Source organism: Gymnoscopelus microlampas (assembly GCF_963454915.1).
Source record: "Gymnoscopelus microlampas genome assembly, chromosome: 15".
Lineage (NCBI taxonomy): Eukaryota > Metazoa > Chordata > Actinopteri > Myctophiformes > Myctophidae > Gymnoscopelus > Gymnoscopelus microlampas.
In genome coordinates this window covers 26867810-26887619 of record NC_139952.1, presented here as the reverse complement: position 1 = coordinate 26887619, position 19810 = coordinate 26867810, and the positions used below count along the sequence as shown (strand labels likewise).

The 19810-nt window shown below is 48.3% G+C and overlaps 1 protein-coding gene across 2 annotated transcripts in view; it reads right to left on the bottom strand.

Annotated features, from left to right (window-relative positions):
• The window catches only part of ash1l (ash1 (absent, small, or homeotic)-like), a 43595-nt gene that overhangs the window by 21767 nt on the left and 2018 nt on the right, over positions 1-19810 (bottom strand). For both annotated transcript variants that reach the window (XM_084079664.1, XM_084079665.1), the window contains exons 3-12: positions 15466-16411; positions 9068-13544; positions 5300-6038; positions 4215-4391; positions 3884-3978; positions 3518-3591; positions 3223-3268; positions 2430-2538; positions 1874-2080; positions 1149-1295 (exon numbers count right to left, since the gene is read on the bottom strand). In XM_084079664.1, the coding sequence (XP_083935790.1) occupies positions 1149-1295; positions 1874-2080; positions 2430-2538; positions 3223-3268; positions 3518-3591; positions 3884-3978; positions 4215-4391; positions 5300-6038; positions 9068-13544; positions 15466-16158 (6764 nt within the window). In that variant the 5' untranslated portion in view covers positions 16159-16411. The remainder of the gene's footprint in view (positions 1-1148; positions 1296-1873; positions 2081-2429; positions 2539-3222; positions 3269-3517; positions 3592-3883; positions 3979-4214; positions 4392-5299; positions 6039-9067; positions 13545-15465; positions 16412-19810) is intronic.

Below are 19810 nucleotides of genomic sequence, written 5' to 3'. Positions count from 1 at the left end.
ATTCATAGTGTCAATTGTGTTTATATAAGATGTTAGGCTATTCAAAGACAATGATTTGTGCTGCGCAATGCTATTCACTCCAAACCACACTCTTCAGTTTTATTAATCCATTCCACAGGAAATCAAGAACGGATTATAATAATTTAACATTCTCTATAATCAGTAACATGTGGTGATACTTATGTGTATCAAATATGGTTTTGGTTTTATTCAAAAACAATCAAAGGCTAGAGCTTATGATGCAAAACGTCGGGATTTGTCCTGTGCCTCTCATTGCGGCTGCAGACACAGCGCAACACTTCTGAATTAAGTGATTCTGAATGTGATTGTCATTACAATTTTACTGTAATCCACTAAAGTGTGACTGTTAATTCCTTGTGTAAACAATACATTGTGTTTTTATCAGCAGTTGCCAGTTAAGCTTATCAAAGACAATAAAATGCGGTTTGATCTGCCTTTGCTGTAACCACACCATACCATTCAGTTTAATTAATCCAGAACACAAACGATTGCTGTAATTTAAAGTTCTCTATAACCAGAAATGTGTGAGTGATAATTCTGTGTATCAAATATAATTCTATTCCAAGGTAATCAATGTCGGACGACAGAGAGGGAGAGAGCATAGATAGCACTGGACATAACAGCTTGCGCAGCCCGCTCTAAGGCAATCTGGCACGCTGATTGGTTTTATTAATGGAACGCCCAAACCACACCTATGCATAATGTAACGGGTAGCGCAGGTGTTTTAGGGATAAGGCTGATGTCACAACTCGGCCACGGGAACGCCCCTTGGTGATGCTAAATTCCCAAATAGTGGGTAGTGCGACTTGGGCGCAAGATAGGGCCCTTACCCCTTAGTCTAAATTCCAATCAATAAATGAAAGGATGTGAAAGTGTATTTAGTATTCGTTTCTGTGATCAACAGGTATTCTGATGCAGTAAGAACCCCACCCTTCAGTTTAAAACAAAACAAACGCCACATTTACAAATTCTATTCAATTGGGGTTTAGTGAGGGGACACAACATTGTGTTCATCTGTCCAAAACATCATATGGCAAGCTCTCAGGCCTGAAAAGACTTAGTAAAAAACCAAAACAAAGGCATCACAAGGAGGCTGTAGAGGAAACAGAACAAAGAGTGACACCCACCACTTTTGCATTTCACAGTTGGGCTCACAGCTGTGGTTGATGAAGCGCGCCTCGTTGCCCATGCGATAGCTGTCAATCACCATGCCACTGTCCAGATTCAGACAGTAGTTACCACTATGGGCATAGTACTGCTCCATCATACGGCTCCTGATGGGAGGAGAAGAAGAGAAAGAAGGGGGAGACATACAGAGAGAGAGAGATCATGTAAGGGAAAATATATATTTCTGAAGAAATAACATTTTTTTCCTCTACATTTCCTTATTACACAATCCAACAATGTCTATCAATGTTTTATATGTTATTAATTATATGAAAAACAATAGACAAAGAGAAGATTTTGGTGAATTATTTTCCTGTTACTACATAGAAAAATAGAATAAACAATAATTTGTGTACATTGTCACTGAATCCTCTATGTTGCTTATTAAAACAATCAGTATCTATCATACTTGGAGAATGTAATGTTATTCACCCATACACAACCCACATGACTAATGCCCAATATTCACCTTGAACACATGAGCCCTTATTCTGGGCATGACATAATCGGCGATCATTCCGCAAAATCAGGCAAACATTCAGCGAAAATACACAACGCGGTGTGAGATTTGGTGTAGAGGGGAAAAGGAGGGAGCCAAGTATAGACCCCTGGGGGACCAGTTAATGAAACATATAGGATTTAAATATCTAAAACCATCATCACTGATCCATGCATGTTGTCTCACCTGAACTCGTGCTCGCTGACCACCTCTCCCAGGTACTCGATGATGAACTGCCCTGAGCGGAGCGACTCCTTGGTGCGGATGCCCCAGCCCTTACCCTCGGCACGGAACCGTTCCAGACACTGGACCCAATCGTGTCTCTGGATATGTTGGTTGTCACATTGCTCCCTGCAGGGACAGGTGCTGGGAGAACACTCGGCGAAGCTCATCCTGAGGACGATGGAAGCGAGAATGAAGTTAAGTGTCGAGTGTAACGTGAGGCCGTTCTTAGAATGATCTGGTCTGTTCTGCCATCATTCACATTCGCCTTTAGCAAAGGAAACACACAAAAAAACAAAAAACATAGGAATAATGACAAGTTACGTAAGTTCCCAGAGTGCTGCTTAATTTTCCAGCACTCACAAGGGGAAAGCAACCTCAATTTGTTATGTGTTTGTATGTTCGTGCATGTGTGCGTGCGTGCGTGTTTGTGGGTGTGCATGTGCAGGTGAATGTGATTGTGCATTTGTGTGTGTGCGTGCATGCGTGTGTGTGTGTGTGTGTGTGTGCATGCATGTACCTGTTAAGGCAGTCGTCCAGGCAGCCTTTATCAGTATGTTCCTCAGGAGGTCTGCAGCTACATGTAGTTGTTTCATAACCAGAGAGAGGCTTCACATCCACATAAACATCTGTGATAGGTGTGATAGGCGGACAATGTGCTTTTAGAAACATTTACATTTACCTGTTAACAGAACCAGTTAAGACACAGTTCTATAGTTTGAATGCACCGTTATCATGTATTGTATATTATTACATGAAGCACCTTAAAACATTTGGATTTAACTTGGTTAACATTTTTGTTAACCAAGTAAGTTCTTGTCTAATAGCTGGATCCAGTGTGGGCAAATAAATAGCCTCTAAACCAAAGATTGGGAACATTTTGGTTGTGGCAGGTGAAGTTGTTCTAATCTGCCAAATATTCTGGGATTACAGCCTAGTTAAGACCATAGATTTGCAACGAGCTGATTCTGTTTTAAGACAGATTTAGATTCTCGTACGATAGTGTCTCATAGTAGATCTACAAGCACACGCAACGTGTCACTGTGAGCTTGCAGATTGGCTATTTCCGCTATTCATAATACAACAAAGTATAGGGCTTAAGTGGTTAACCCGTCCTAACTATTAGGAGCAGTGGGCAGCCAGTGAGCAGTGCCCAAGGATCAGCTCCAGCTCTAAGGTTACTGTCTTGCTCAAGGGCATTTTCCATTCGACAAATCATATTTGATTGATGAGCCAACGTAACTGGAGAGTTTTGAGAACTGGCTAACGGCACCTACCGAGTGGAACACACAAGAGCAATACTGGCTACTCACTTGATCTGATCTTTTTATACAGGGGGACATCAGGCCTCTTGTAGAGCTGAAAACACACGCACACACACACACACACACACACACACACACACACACACACACACACACACACACACACACACACACACACACACACACACACACACACACACACACACACACAGAGTGCGGTCAGCATCGAACAGTTTAAGAGAAAGAGACAAATGTATAGTCTGTAGCCCTCACACGACCCTCCTCTTACCCCAGTGAGTGGAAAAACAGTAATAACACGTAAGGAGTGGACAAGACTGATCACCTGGTCATGTTTCCACAGCCACAGGATGTCGTAAGGCAACTGGAAATCAATGCGCTTCTGTCTCAGGTACTTCCCTGGAAAGAGGAGAGTCGGGGAGACAGGATGCAACATAATTGGGTGCGTGAGAAAGGAATGCTGGGAGACAACAGAGATTTCTTCCTCCTTCACCAAGACAAACTTCAGCTATGAGTTATTTTTGATTTAGCATAATAAATGTGGCTTTGGATAAGTGACTTTTTTTTAAAAACATTTTACTTCATGGATTTCAATTGGCCGATCACTTGTTTTTTCAAATGTTTTCTAATGTTCCTGACCTGATCACATCCTTGCAGATTATGGTCATTTTGTTGATGCAGCAAGACTCACCAACATGGATGGGAGCAGGGAAGAGTCCGTAATCGTGTTCTCCAGGTATATACTCTAGCTTTTCTTTCTTTAGCTGCAGCAGCTGACTGCGGGGACTGCAGGGATGTAGGACAGAAACAAACAGAGCATGAAGCACTACAAAGATGTGGATAGTAGAGAAGACATAAAAATATATGTAACATACTATTATGCAATAATTGTATCAAATGTGGGATAAAGACTTGAAATATAATTAGTAGTTAAATAGTACTAATTGTTTGTAAAGACGACAAAATAAATAAATATTCAACGTAAATCATTTAATTGATACATTTTTGATGATTAAACTCACTCTTCAGTCTTGTACACATCAGAGTAAAGCCCCGCCTTCTGGAACTTCTTCTTTGGAGGTCTGGCTGGTCTCTTCTCTCGTTGGCCGGTTATGGACGTGGGGGGCGGAGCTTGTTCCCTGGAGACGGCGCCTGGGCGTTCCGGAGAGGAGTGGCCGTCTGGCTTGCCTTCCAGCGAGCTATAATTAGAACCGTGACTGGGTTTCTGGTGTTGACTGAGCTTTGATAAATGAACCTATTTATACAATCACACTGAGTTCTAAGATTAGCGCTTGCTGTGACGGTTTTGCTCAAACAGAGTCCCACAGTCACTACCTGTCACACTGAAAACCCCTTTCAGCTAATTTTACACTCTGTTCTTCCCCCTAATTCTATCAGCAAACCCCACGTACGTGGGGTGTGTGGGTGTGGTTGATGCGTGAAATCGCCTTAGCAACGCTATGGTAACGAGGCAGACTGGCAGGTCGGGACTTACAGTCAATTCAAAGTGGGCGTGCTGGCTTGGTTAACTCATTCACTGCCACTGACGTAAAAAACTTATTTTTCTCCAATTACCAAACCTGCCTCTGACGTAAAAAACGTAATTTTGCAAAAGATTTTTTTAAAAGAAGATCTCAACGTCCTTCATCTCTCGCAGTGACACATTTCATTGTAGCACACCCGGATACGGAAATACGAAGATTTTCGGTTCCGTCCGCTTGCTGTTTAGGTCCCGCCCCAAAAACGGTAATTTCTCTGCTTTGCATTTCTCCGCCGTGGAATGCTGTTTAGCGACGCTGTTTTGAAACTGCTGCAAAATGGAATGTCGCCGATTGAAAATTTCTTCTCTGGGCCACTCACACAACTACCCTGTGTGTCTACAAACAGTTGAACACGCGATCATAAGGGATTCACTGTCACAGGGATCTGTGACAGTGAAGAGGATGTAGTCTCGTGCATCTCTGTGGTAATGGAGTCTTCCTATACAATCAGAGTACGCAACATTACGTTACACTCAGTCTCTGCTGCTCCTGTCCTCCCTAACTCACTTTTGTTGTGCACCGCGTCATTCGACACTCACAAAGCATAAATTGACCTTTAGACTCACCCTCTGAAGTGTTGCAGCTCGTCCGGCGTGATCCAGACTCTTCCTGCCGGTCCAGACGCCCTAGACCTCACTGCCAGACCGCCTAGGTTCTCCTCTCTGTCCACCAGCTGCTCCTCCGTCTCCTCGGCCTCCCCGTCATCCTCCCCGTCATCCTCCTCGTCCTCGCCCTCCTCTTCCTCACCATCTCCCTCCCAGTGCTTCCTCTTCTGGCCTTTCCTGCGCTGGCCCTGGATCACAGACTCAATGGCATCTGTCACTGTGTCCCCCTCCCACCCTCTGCCTCCTCCCAAACCTCCACCACCTCCTCCTGCTCCCCCTACACCTCCCCCTACCCCTCCCCCTCCTCGGTCCCGGTGCCTGGCCTGGGCCACTTCAGCAGTGACAGCAGGGAGTGGAGGTGGTGAGGGAGGCGGCGAGGGCAGGGGATGCTTCCTGGGGCGCCCCGGTCCCCTCTTCTTCACCACGTTGTTCCCCGTTCTCGCCTGCCTCTGCAGCTTCTTGGCGCGGAGGATCTTGTTGACGTGGTGGAGGCTGTGTTTAGGGGGCTGTGTGCCCCGGTGGGAGTGGTGGGGCGGGGAAGCCTCCAGGCAGCAGTTCTGGGCGGGGGAGAGGCCGGTGGAGGAGGCGGAGACATGGGGGTGGAACAGTGGGGCCTGGTGGTGGTGGCGGTGGTGCAGGGTGCCCTCTGGGCCCTCGGGAGTGGAGAGGGTGATGCCTCGCGTCTGAACGCCCGGGGTCACTGTGTTGTAAAGAGAGATAAAGACAGACAGAGAGAACAGCGGTTAACATATACAGTATGTTATAAACTGCCAAGAGGAGTAAATCATTCTTGAGTGTCTGTTTTAACCTGCTTGGAGTAAGATAAGATAAGAAGAGATTACATCAGATAAAGAGGGATTATTATATCAGGATAACTCAGACCGTCATCTCGTTAGATGTCAATTAGATTAATCAATTTGTAGAGTGTCTTGATTTTCAAATACTTCCACAGGTTTGTCTAAGCTTGTTGACAGATGTTGTCTTATGTCACAAAACAACTGTCACCCGGGTATCCAAGTTGGCAGATACTGTTTGACCCAGGTCCAGCAAAGTGACAAAGTGTAAGTTATATTTATTTTACTTTCCAATATTATGTGCTACGATAAAATATTGCACCACTGAGGATGTGAGAATTTACAGCTGTGAGAAGTCTACACGACGAAACTTTAATAAAACTTCTCTTGAACATGCAAGTGGCAGTGTGAGGGTATAATCTTTCCAGATTCATCTCACCTACTGTTTTGTCGCCTACGCACCTGCTTGTAAAGTAACTGGGTGTGCGGAAGTCTTTTTTTCACAGCTGTGAGAAGGACATCAAAATGTGGAGGTAGAGTATCATATAGGAAACTGGCAGAGATTAAACTGTCTGGGGAGCAACTGTCACATTTTCTGTTTTATAGAATGATCTAACAACTTTAACTCCACTAAGGCGTCATCGAAGGACATGTATGATCATTATGTTAAGTCTGTGGGTGTCACTTTGTTGGAGATTTCAGGTTAATTCCCAGAGGTCCCTCTTTTACTCTATTTCTACAACTCTCACTGTCCTGTTTTTCACTCCTTTCATCCCCTTCTCCGTCACCCTTAACTCAGTGTGTGACTACTGTTCAATGACCTCTAAGTTCTGTTCATAACATCCTATTGTTTTCATTGGTTTTCCTTGTTCTAATCCTTTCCCTCCTCTTAAGCCTGATTTATACTTTGTCGTACGACAGTGCAGCCGCACTGATAATAGCCAATCTACAAGCTCACAAAGCGTTGCATTGCATCACAGACAGACTCCGCGCTGCACTCTCCATTCTCCAGACTATTTTCTTCCATTCTCTCCTCTTTCCTTGCTCGTATTAAATATTCATGTATTGTCTTTGCCCCCCTCATCTTTCCTGTCCTTCTGCAGAATCCCTGCTTGCTCTCCTTCCGTCTCTCCTATCCTCCTTTCACCTTACATCGGTGGTTCTCAACGTGGGGTCCAGGGAGCCCCAGGGTTCCTTGAGGGGGTTCCAGGGGGTTCCAGGGGGTCCCCACAAAATGAGTAAAAGTTTAATTTCACTATTATTTTACCGGCAAAAAGCCCAAAGACAGAATGTGTAAGTATTACTATTCCGACCATAGGTCTCACTCTCCAATGTTATCTTCCCACATACAGTATAGACAGTTCTGTACTAGGCAGTCTACTCTTATGGGGGTCCCTGACTCCCTGGCACAAAATCTTTTAAAATGGGGGTCTGTGGCCTAGTATGAAAATGCCTTGTACTGCCTTACAGTACAGGACTTATTTCTCATTTGCCTCCCTTATTCATTCTCAGTCAGTCCCCCTACCTTAACAGTCCAGCCTGACCGTTGGGTGACCCCATGTCCACAGCCTCTAATCCAGGATTAAGCCGACTGGGTCCACGCTATTTATATGGCCTTCATGAGAGCCTTCCTCATCCTTCTCCTCATCATCACACACCCACAAACACTAGCTAACGACACACTACTGCTCTGCAGTTAAGCATTCATCAATCCCAGTCAATGGGTGATGCTCCAGCCTGAGGAGGCTAGCGTTACCGTTACGCTCCATCTTATCTATTTGGGTGATATTAGCCGAATACAGGTGCAATACGTGGTGAAAAAAACAGGATCAGACTATGATTTTTTTACTGCGGGTCTCAACGATGAGACTGTCTGCCAAATATAGCCCTGATAACAAAATACCCCCGTGCCAAGCATCACAGCAACATGAGAACACGAAATGTAGCATCTAATGTGGCTGGTTCAGCATAATGCTGTGACAACTACACTGGCAAAGCAGCCAGTTAAAGTCATTATGTGGGCTTTTCCTGCCAAGGCCTTGATCGCTGGTGAGGGCTATTGAATATCTCAGTGCAGGGCACGCACGTACGTGCAATGTCGCTGTGTCTTTCTGCCGAATTTTTATTTTTCATGGAAAGTGGCCAGTCCATTCCCATTTTTACTTTATTCTGAAAATAGACAAAAGAACAGTGAGGGAATAGAGGAGATACACAGGAGAAAATGTATCCATTAGGGATTTGATCTTAGATAGATGCGGTTCCAGAGGCAGAGTCAGAACTACTTCTCCATCTCTGGGAGGTCTAAAGGGGTTTTGAATGGATACATGGCGTCAGTGAACAGCAGAGATCAAGCAAGGATAGATGGCTCACTTGCCCGGCCATATGGCAGTTTCTGCAAGGGTCATTGCCCAAGTATATAGTCCTTGAATCACTGCAGCCACTAATGGCGCACACACACTGTGCCAGTTCCACCGTGGCTGTGCCAGGCCATAAAAGCTCATCGGACATCATCCAATCAAATCCAACCACAGAGTTCTTCAGGCAATAAAACTGGTAACTATTTTTGGAAAATGAATTTGGTGCACAATTGAATTCAGTAACCTTCAACAATGTCAAATTTAATTTGGGTCGAAAGATTTTATGTGCAGAATGGCCTATCAAATTCCAAAGCCACAGGGCTACATGAATCACAGGGGATTTCATTCTTTGAAAGGAATTTTCAAGAACAAATTAATACAAGCGGTCCTCTGACTGCCAACAATGCTTGTTATTTGTTACTACAGATAACACAGAGCCCTAGCCTATTTTTCCTTCCCTGAACAATGCAAACCCTGCTGTGGCCTGTAAGTCAGTTATCAATGGATGCTCTTGGTGTAGCTAGCCTATTCATGCAGCTCCCTTTGTAATTCAAACCCCCATAGAATGGCTGACTCACCCGTCTCTCTCCTCTCTGCTGATGTGGAGCGGTCCTTCCTCAGCGTCCGCTCCATGCGGGAGAAACTGGAAGCGCTCTCAGTGGCACCGCCTGGCTTCCTGCCCTTGCTTCCCCTCAGGGAGGTGCGGGTGAGGGCAGAGGCAAACAGGTTTGTATGGTTAGGGGGGTCCTGGGCGCCATGTTCCATGTCTTCTGTGGGCGTGAGGGGCTCCTCGTCCTCGCTGTCTGAGCAGCCTGCCGCGTCTTCAGCCTGCCCATCTGAGAAAGGTCCCTGTCCGGACACCGTGGCTTGGTTCCTGGAGAGCTTGGTGTAGTCTGCCTCTGAAGTGCCCATCCTGAACCAGGACTCTAGCGGGTGGTGACCCCTCGTACCGCTGCCCATCGCTAACCGGGAGGGCCCCAGACATGACATGGAGCTCTCCTTGCGCTTGTACCTCTCTGCAGATGACGATGATGATGACGAAGGGGAGTTGGCTGAGCCAGCTCCTGCCTGCTTCGAAACCCCGGTACTGGCAGGATCTCGACCAAAGCGGCACCGCTGTAAGGACTCAGCCATCCCCACGGCGCCGGCCCTCTCTGCCCTCCCTGGCACTCCACTGTCGGGTATTCCTGCTCCAGTAGTCCGACTCCCTGCTGCTCCTGTTCCTCCTACTCCTCCTCTTCCTGGATCCGCCCCGTCCTCCTCGGCGCATCGCTCCCTGTGTTTATGTCTGTGTTTATGTTTGTGGTGCCAGCCGAAGGAGAGCTCGGAGGACATGGGGGGATAGAGGACGGGCGACCTGCCTCCTCCCAGGTACTCCTGTCTGAGCAGCTTGTGTTTCTTTTTGTGGAACTTGGAAGGGTTGAGCAGGAGGTGTGAGGGGTGGTGATGGTGCATGTAGGAGGGGGGAGGTGGTGGAGGGAATGTAGGGGAGTGATGGGAGTGGTGGGATGGGGCGGCGTGGGGCGACTGGTGGTGCGGATGGGGGTACATACTGGCCGCAGGGTAACCTCGGTAGTAGCTCAGCCCCAGCGGACCAGACGAGTAGGGAACGCCGTACGACGGGTGGTAGAATCCGCCACTGGACAGTGGGAAGCCCAGCCCGGGTACGAACGGAACCTCGGACATAGATTCCCTCAGTTTGGGAGGCCGTCCTCGCTTCTTCTTCATGTCTGGCTTACGGACGTAGTGCAGCGAGTCACACGGGTATGCCGGGTGGGGCGAGTAGTAGCCACTGAAGTTGATTCTGAAGATGGTGGGCAGTAAGTCTCTGTGTAGATAGTGATGTGGGGGAGGGCCTCCTGCGCCTCCAATGCTGCCGCCGGGCCTGCTTCCTACTCCTGGCACCCTGCCGGGGCCTGTTCCGGCCGCCATCCCCATCCCACTGCTGAGCCGGTGCCCCGTGGTGCGGTGTGCTATTCGAATCTCGCTCAGCCTCACTACGATCTCGTCCAGCTCGGCGAGGAAGTCGGGGTCCTGACGACGGGAGCGTAGCTGAAGGTATTTCTTCTTGCGTTTCCGTTTCTGTCTCTTTAGCTTGTCGTAGCCGGGGCAACCATGGCTGCGCCGTTTACACTTGTGCTTGTGCTTCTCTTTGTGTCCCACCAGAGAGGACGCTGGGGCCGCCGGATGAGGCCGCCGGGGGTCGGGCGATGACCTCGCTCCGAGGGGCGAAGGTGACGGGGAGGGGTGCTCCAGCAGCACGGAGGACGAGTGACGTCGCCTGCCTCTGGAGTTGAGCCCCACTCCAGGTCCCATAGTTGACCCCATGACCCCGGGCATGAGTAACCCACTGCCCATCCCTGGAGGCATGCCTACTCCACCCAGACCGCCTGCACCCCCAGCTTTCTCTCCTCGGTCGGAGGTGCTGTTGTTGTCTGTGCCAATGCCGCTATCGCTGGGCACCGTCTCCTCGCTATGCGACTCGCTGACTGGCGATGGTGTGGCCTCCTTCAATTCGCTGAGTGGGGCAGGGGAGGTGGGGTGCAGGGGCCTGGGAGGGGAGAGCTTACGGTAGTGGTAGTGCTGCCTGTAATGGTGGTGGTGGTGATGGTAGCCACGGCAGGACGACTTCTTCTGGGAAGCCGCCATGGCCGAAGAGGATTGTGAGCTGAGTGGGGCTAAATTACGAGGATTAGGGGCGGAAAAGGTGGGTGGAGGGAAGGGGAAAGAGTGGTGGCCATGGTGGGAATGAGAGTGGTAATGGGAGTGGCCTGGAAAGTGCACTGAGCCTGGCTCCACAAAGCTGGCGTCGCTGATGGGGCTGTGGCCACCACTGGACTGGGAAAGGGAGGGTGAAGGGAAGACTTCTGAGGAGGAGAGCTGATGGTGCTGCTGTTGGGACTGGTGGTGATGGAGAGGAGACGTGGTGTTAGGGGACAAGAACGGCTCAGAGGGTGGTGTCTGAGCTGTAGATGTGAGGTGGCACGCCGATTTTGGCTTGCGGCCTCTCCGTTTCCCCATGTATATAGTCCCCTTTTTGCTGACATTGATCTGCGGGCCTAGCTTACCCCCGAAAGAGGCAGCGAGGGATGACAAGGACTGTGTTGTAGCTGCCACAGTGGTCGCCGCGGCACTACTGGGAACTCTGGGTGTGTTCTCTGGACCTGGACTCGACAGGATCTGACTGAGGATCCGTTTCCTTTTCACACTCTTCATTTTGTTTATTTTGCCTATGATAGTTCTCATGATAAGCTGTCCATTACCTTTGGCACGGTACCGCTTCTCATCCCCCGCCTCTGGCGCTAGGGTGGGGGGTTGGCCCTCTTGCGGTAAAGTGGGGGGAAGGCGTTTGGGGCGCCCTCGTTTTCTGGGCATGGGTTTGGGAGGGTTAAAGTCCACCTCTGGGTGAAGAACAGGAGGGTCCTGCTCCTCTTTGGACTTCATTAACGATGAGAAGACCTTGGAGGGGGCTAGCTTGTTCGCAGGGCGTCTGCGTACTGGGGCGTCTAGCCGGGGCATTTTGGACTTGGGCCGTCCCCTTTTCCTCGGCTGCGGTGTAAAGATCTGTGACATGGGCATTTGTGCCACAGGATTTGGTCTGATCTTATTTGGGTTTGGGGGCCGGCCCACAGGTCTTTTTATAGGCGGGGATGTTTCCAGGCTTGATGATAAAGGCATGGTGGTTTTGCACTGGTCGACAGGACTGCCCTGTCCTATCCTCTGCGCCTGGCCCCTGTTCACAACACGTGTCCAACGGGGTTTCCTGCCTCTGCGTTTTTTGAGGGGCTTGCTGTCCTGCTCCGCGGGAGAGTCCGGCGACGAGTCGGACTCTCCCGCGTCTCTGAGTGGCGCCGGTGAGCTTTCTCGGTCAGCAGGTTCCAGCGGTGAAGCTGCTCTTTGAATCATAGGCTCGGGGGGACTGATCGTCCGACCGGGTCGGCTGCTGTCCCGGTTTGGACTACGTTTGCTGGGGCTACAGCTTTTCCCCCTCTCTACTCGGAGTGACTGATTACCAAGCCCCTTGTCCTTCCCCTCCGGCTTTCCTGCTCCTGATGGAAGAGGGCATTTGGTTAAGTCTCTGGGGCCGTCTCTCTCCTGCTCTCGTTCTCTCTCCCCGCCTTCCTCTGCCAGGCCAGGACTCTCTCGTACATGGTGTCCTTGCAAAGGGACGGGGGAGGCCTGACGACTCAGTGCACTCCCTGCCCTCTGCTCAGCTGCCGCGCCGTTGATGCTGGCAGAAGAAGAGGACGAGGAGGAGGAAGAAGACGAAGAGAGGCGAGAGGGTGAAGACGTTGCGTGGGGCGAGCAGTGAGCGAGACGCGACTGCGACCTGGCGTTGTTGCTGTCATTGCTGTTGTCCTTTGAAATGTTTGTTAGCCGGTTGTTGCTGTAAGTGAGGGCGGGACTGTTGCTGCGACTGCTGCTGTTGCTACCGGTGTTCATGTTGCTGCTGTTACTGCTGCCGGACTTCCCATCTGTGTCCTCTTTCCTCGGTGGGGTGAGGGACTTGTCCATAACACTGTCTTTGTTGCGGGAGCCGTAGGGCCGACCAGGGGGGCGTGACACAGGAGGTGGCGGGGCAAGATGGACCACTCTAGAGTATGTGTTCCTATTGGCCATGGCCCTGTCTCGCTGCTTAGCGGTGGGGGCCATGAAGCCTGAGTTGGGGAGTGTAGGGGAGTGGGCCATCTTGGGCGTTTTGCTTTGCTTGGGTGTCTTTGAGGGAGGGCAGGTGGCTATGAGCTGAGCCAGTTTCTCAGTGACAGTGGGCGCTCCCCAGCTAGGAGCCCCCCGGTCCTTCTCACGCTGACCCTCAGCATTGTAGGTGAACTGAGGAGGCTTGACCCCTTCCAAGGTGGGCTCTTTCAACGCAGAAGTCGTTGCAGAAGGCGAGGGTGTCAGGGGGTTGGTTTGCGGAGTGGGTGTTTTCTTCCCAGAGGTGTGTGTTTTGCTGTCTGATGAAGGCCGGTGAAGATTGAGAGGTCTCTCGGATGTTGTAGAGGCTGCTTTTGTGTCTGACTTCATATCTGGCTTGGAAGCTATCTTTGGTGGACCCTGTAAAAAAAAGAAAGAGAGAGAACAATTAAAACCATTAATCTCCATTAAAGTCCAACACATCATAATTACTGACTAAACTGTTAATTAAAAATAATCACACAGGCCATGATCTCTAACCAGAGATCATCATGTTTATAAGATTAATTTCTCAGAGTGTAAAGAGGACGTGTGCTCTGTAGTAGAGCAATTATATGTTGACATCTTAACAGTAAAAAGTTGAGCAAAATAACACACTGTGGTATCATATGTGCTATGGTCACATCTCTGACTGTGACATAAACCCACATTAAAAAGTACATATTTTATCAATAAGCAAGTGAATGTTCAAATTTGAGCCCGGCCGATGCCAAACTTTTGAGTCTGATGCAGATCCCGATTTTGGAGTCCTAGACAACCGATTAAAGACGTTTTGACCGATATTTTGAAAAAAAAAAACAAATATATATTATTTTAAAAGAAGGAAAAAGAATCACTTTGAAAAGGTTTCTATTTGAGAATATTAAATGTATAAGCAAACAAAGTAATAAAAACAAAGAAACTTTTTCAACAGATAAAAACATTATGTATATTATCCTTCAATATATACGTTTATATTATTTAACCAACAATTCTAAGAATTCCTTACAAAATGTTTGGAAAATTACATGACCGCCAGTAATCGGGTCTCATCGGCTGCATAATTATTAATTGCCGAAACTGATGGCATCCAAAAAGTAAAATAACGCCAACATAACGGCCAAACCAATATATCGGTCAGGCTCTAGTACAAATGACAGTCTACTGTGGTGCTTCCCTGGTCATGCCCGAGGGTGCTGCTCCTCTCAACTCAATAACACTTATCAGGGTCAGACTGGGGACAAGGGACTGGGAGAGAGCGCTGGAGAGAGAGGTCACGCAGGGGGGGAGGGGGGAGTGTTTGGGGGTGGGGTGTTGGTACCATCATGCAGAGACAGTGAGGGGGTGGTGACTGATGGATGGGGACAGGCCAAGTGGCGAGCACAAAAACAATCAAAAGAACGATGTATGCAGTGACTATTTATCCAAGCAATAACGTGGTCATTACTGAGCAGTGTGGACCATTATGACTGACTGTTTGTGAGGGGTAGTCCATTTTTTTTTGAAAAACTTGTTGCACAAAATCATAACATAACTTTCATCGACTTTCAACCTAAAAGCTAACATCACGTTGCAATGTGAGCTTGTAGGTCTGATATTCTTTGGGGGCTGAGCTTATAGATTGGCAAATTTCAAGAACTATATTGTGTGTGTGTATGTGTGTGCGTGTATGTGTGTACGTCCACACGTATGGGGGATCTCAGCTTTTGAGGTTGGGAACCACTGTGGATGCGATCACACTTTTGACTGTGCATTTCGGTTAAATGTTGATTACTATCATCCTAGTAAATAGCGGCTAAACGTCAGAAATAAGGGTTGTAGTTTTCACATTCGCATCTTTTACTCCAGTGACATCACTGAGGTTAACTTTTCAGTCAGCTTTGGCTGTGTTTCAGAGACAAAACATCGCTCCGTGTCATGGCTGCTAATGTACAGCTAATGTACAGTATATATAGAGTATATAGATAGGATGATTAAATGCAAGACTATATGTTATTGAGTACACATAATAAATATGTATAAAGTTAAAATAATAATGGAAGAGGGTCCAGACACCCTGTTTTATGTTTGTGGTAGTGGCTCAAAACAGCATTGAAAAGAAGAGAATATTTTGTGAGCATGCTGCCTGTAACGAGTGGTCTGCTTTCTTTCTTTCTTTCCTTTTCTTTTTTTAAAGCAGGGCGTGCAGCCAGACAGCATCTTGTGCAATCGCAATCCCTTGGATCGCAATCTCCTCAGCTCAGTTTTAGTGTGCTGGACAGGAATAACACTTTCTGAATCTGAGTCGTTCCCTCCTCCTTACCCTTTTAGACGTAGCACTCCCGTTCACCGGGGATGGTGAAGCGGTCGTAGAGGTGGAGGAGGAGGAGGAGGTGACGGCAGCTGAAGGTGCAGCAGTGGGTGGTGGTGTCGGTGTGGATCCTGTCGTGGAGGAAGAGGAGGAGGAGGATGAGGAGGAGGCAGAGGGTGGGGTTGGTCTGCTGTTGACACAGGGGCTCTGCTCCCTCTCTCTCTCCCTGCCCACAGGGGGACTCGGGGTGGGACCGCCTTGTCCGTCTCCCGTGACGCTTCCCCGGTTCCCTCGACTGGCGCCACCTCCACCACCTCCTCCACGAGACGTGTGCCTCACGGTGGCCCTGAACGCCGGCCGACATACGTAGTTCTCCAGGATCTTGGGGGGTTTCTTCATGCGCTTGGCCTGGAGGCCGATCTTCAGCTTGACATTGCCCTCCGACAGGCTGCTCTCCTTGATGGAGAAGTGGGACTGGTCGCCTCCGCCGCCAACTCCTCCTGGACCCCCACCCTCTCCTCCGTTTGCGCCTCCTCCGGGTCCGGAGGAGTCAGCGGGCGCGCCCTCTCTCTCCTTTTCCCTTTTCTTCTTCTCGTCCTCCTCCTCCTTCTTCCCGCCCCCTCCCTCCTTGTCTCGCTCTCCCAGGGGAGCCGATGCAGGGAGAGGGGGTGGCGTGGCGGTTCCCCCCTGAACCTTCTGATCCATCAGAGATCTAGGGGGAGGTTGGGGCGACTAGGGAGGGAGGGAGGGGGGGATGATTGTGTGCGATTGCAGGTAGAGTCGGCTGTTGTTGCCAAGGGGAAAGCTGGTGGTCCTGAAGGAGATGGGACGGGGGTGATAAGGGGGGGGGGAGAAGGGGGAAAGGGGGGGGTAAGTGGGGGGAGTGAAAAGCAATCTTCAACTGGCGTTGTCTGTCCTCCCTTCTCTGGCTGTCTGGACCTCTTTCTCCGTCCTTCAGCTGTTGAGGGGGGGAAAAAAGGTAGAAAGGAAGGGGGAGGGGGCGAAGGCAAAGGAATTCCAAATTAGTCACCTGATCAGGGAACGTCACACAATGACAGCTGAGGTAGTGTGTTACAGAGCACTGTACAATGCATGTCCCATAATGAATGCTGGAGGAGAACAGGCAGACAACAAAGTGTTTTTATCATCTATTTGGTTAGAAAACTGTCCTTCATCCTGTCTGGGTGACTTTTTATGATGCGTTTGTCCTCACACAGCCAGTAACAATCTGTGGCCTATTTACTCAGCTGGGATGTCTCTACCTTAAAAAGGAAAATGGTGCTGCCCCTAAGGACTCGCTTCACACTGATTCCAGGACAGCTCAATTGGAAAGAAAACTAAACAATGTCACTAAAACATACCTGGTACCCGGTACTTTGGCAAAAAAAGTAAGGCAGAGCCGAGGCAAGTTCAGCCCGGTATCATGCATGGACAAGCGCTACAATACTGGCATGGTTAGGGGTTTGATTCCATGTACAGCTATAGGGCTTGACACTACAACCAACTGGATAGAAATAGGCAGTACTAATAACACCAAGGTGAGGGGGTTCCATCTACCTGTAAAGCTCAGTGAGCACAGCACTAACGCTGCTATCGGGAGGAGGGGGTGATTAGCTCTGGGAACATTCCTGCTGAAAATGTGGCCTCAATGTGATATAGTAACACCTTTTGTTTTGTATAAATGCGTCCCACATCAAATTGTGTCTCCGCTGGAGAGCTACTAATCCTAGCCTACAAGATGAGGAGTTATTCACACACTGGCTTCCTGGTTGTTTCATAATATAAGCTGCCAAATGAGCCATCCCCTAGGTGCCCTCATTTGCTGCTCTCAAAATGCATCTCTGTACAAGCGGCCAACCGGTCACTGGCTAGCGTGGCAGCAGCCAAGTGCAGCGCGGTTCTTAATTGTGTTCCTTAGAGGACAGCCCGATTCAAAGAAATTGTCCACAGTTCCCTACGGCCGCAGAGTGATTAAATGCGGCTTCGCCCCCGAGCAGGTGCTTTCTGTGGGTGAAGTCATTTGGAGGCGATTCAGAACTGTGACCTCAGCACATTGGGTCCTCTGGGACAGACAGAGGATCCGGCCGCCTTTTCTCAGCCTTCCTCAGTGACCACTGAGAGTGAGTGATAGAGAGTGAACCTGCCGGCGGTTTCCATGTGCCCTACATTAGTGCAAAGCACTAAAAGAGCCACTTAATGGAACCTCAGGAAAGGCATACAAGTTATTGCATGGCAAAGCAGCTGGGAGCAGAGTGAAGGAATCGGCAATGTGCTGAGGCTTAGAAAAACTGTTTGTTTTGGATTACGATTATGGGAGACGGTAGTAGAGACCGTCTGTGGAACCACACAGTAACTGCTGCCCAATTCCAGTACAGCTCAGGGTTCCACGCCCACTTTTCTATGTTTACTTCAATTACTCACTCCATTTCGCTTCAAAACTCTAGACCCCCCCCCCCCCCCTCTGCTACACATTCCATGCTCAAATCACACCTCCCTCTTTTCTCAGACACTCCATCAATCTCTCTGTTCTTTCAACCCTTTCTTTAAGCCTTCATTTCTATCCTTTTCCTCCCCTGATCGCCGGACTTGGAAAGCAACGAGGAAAGGGAGACAAACTAAAGTTGCTGTGTTCCTTCTTTAATCGAAAACACATTTCACCCCCCTCCTCCCTTCTCTCTCAACCCTATGCTTTCTCTTGCTGAGTGACAAATGTTCTCCCCTTTCTTTTATACGTGCTGTGATATTAGCTGGACTGCACAATTAAATAAAAAGTTATCATGAAATCATGATTTTAAGTTTCACAATTATGTATTATTTGACAGCTGTTGCACCTTGACCTCATCTCCTCTCCAATACACAAGGGTCAACTCATTTCCCCATCATCAGGCTGACAGAGGCACAATAAAATCACAGAGGCTGCTTACCACTTGACCAAAGATTATGACAAGCACAATGAGCAACAAAGACATTATGGAAATATTAAAAAGTAAAAACACATGTTTACACTAAAACTCATCATCAGCAATAATTGTGATTAATAATGATAATTAGATATTGATCAAAAAATAATTGGGATTAAAAATGTTGCCATAATTGTGCAGCCCTACATAGTAGCTGCCTCCGCTGGTCTAACGGCACCAGGACCAAAAATAAGCTTCTGTAGTACCAACTAAGCTCTGCTAAGAGGCCAGTGACACCAGGTTACAGCAAAGCCTCTCTGTGAGTCAAAACCTTTCTCTCACTTCTTACGTCTAGCAGGCGAAGTCAAACCAATTACAGGCACTTGTTCTCCTGTAAATGATCCGATGCCGAGCTGAATCTCTTTCCGTTCTGAAAGCGATAGTTAGAGGATGTTGATAAACCCTCACATGAGAGCATCTTGTTGGCATCAAGTTACTTTTTGGCTTTCGAAGGGATGTACAGTCATACTCATTAACAGTCATAACATTACACGTTTTACAACTCATAATGCAATACTGCAGGTTATCCTACAGAGGATGCTACTCCTGTGGGGGGCTAGATCAGTCATGTCAATCAGTCATGTTTCTGACAGTTAGTTGACTTCATAGCTCAACAGCTGTCAACCAGTAGCCAAAATTGTAACCTGGAAAAGGGGACTATAAGAGGGGAAAATGCCACTAGAAAACTCAAAATAGGAAAACTAAATATTTTCTTTTAAATGAAGGGTGGACGAATAAAACGATGACTTAAGAAACGGTGGAAAAGGCTGCCTGGAACATAGTAAACAACTTCCCGCGCCCCCCTTTCCATTTTTCTCCTCCCCTTAACTCCCTCCTGACTTTCACTCCCTCCTTACTTTGGCACATGTTGTTCATAACTGCTGGTTTCCCTTTGGCTAGAGCGAGTCAGTGTATCGACCCCACCCCCCACAGTATTCATATGAGGGGCTGGCTTCAAACCTACTGAAACTGATTTCATTTTCGCACTACCCATCCTCGCCCACTCACATACTCTTCCTCATGAGCATGGAGTATGTGTGTGTGTGTGCGCGTGTGTGTGTGTGTGGGGGGCACCAAATTCCTTCACTCCTGTTAGCTTGCATAATAATCTGCTATCCACAGCTTCCAAACACAATGGTGGTTTCTCTCACAAACCGAGGATGACAGGTGTCAGTCAATCAGAGCATCCTTTGTGGAGCCCATGACAATGTACTGTATATATCCTGATTTAGGAATCGTATGAATTGGCTCAATCCAGTTGCTAATTAACCTAACAGTGAGAGACCTCAGTTCAAAATCATGTAGGCCTAAATGTTTGTTTAACTGAAAGGCAGAATATGTTAGTTTGCTTTTCTTTTCAATTTTTTCTCTTTTGACAGCAAGCCAGGCATAAAGGT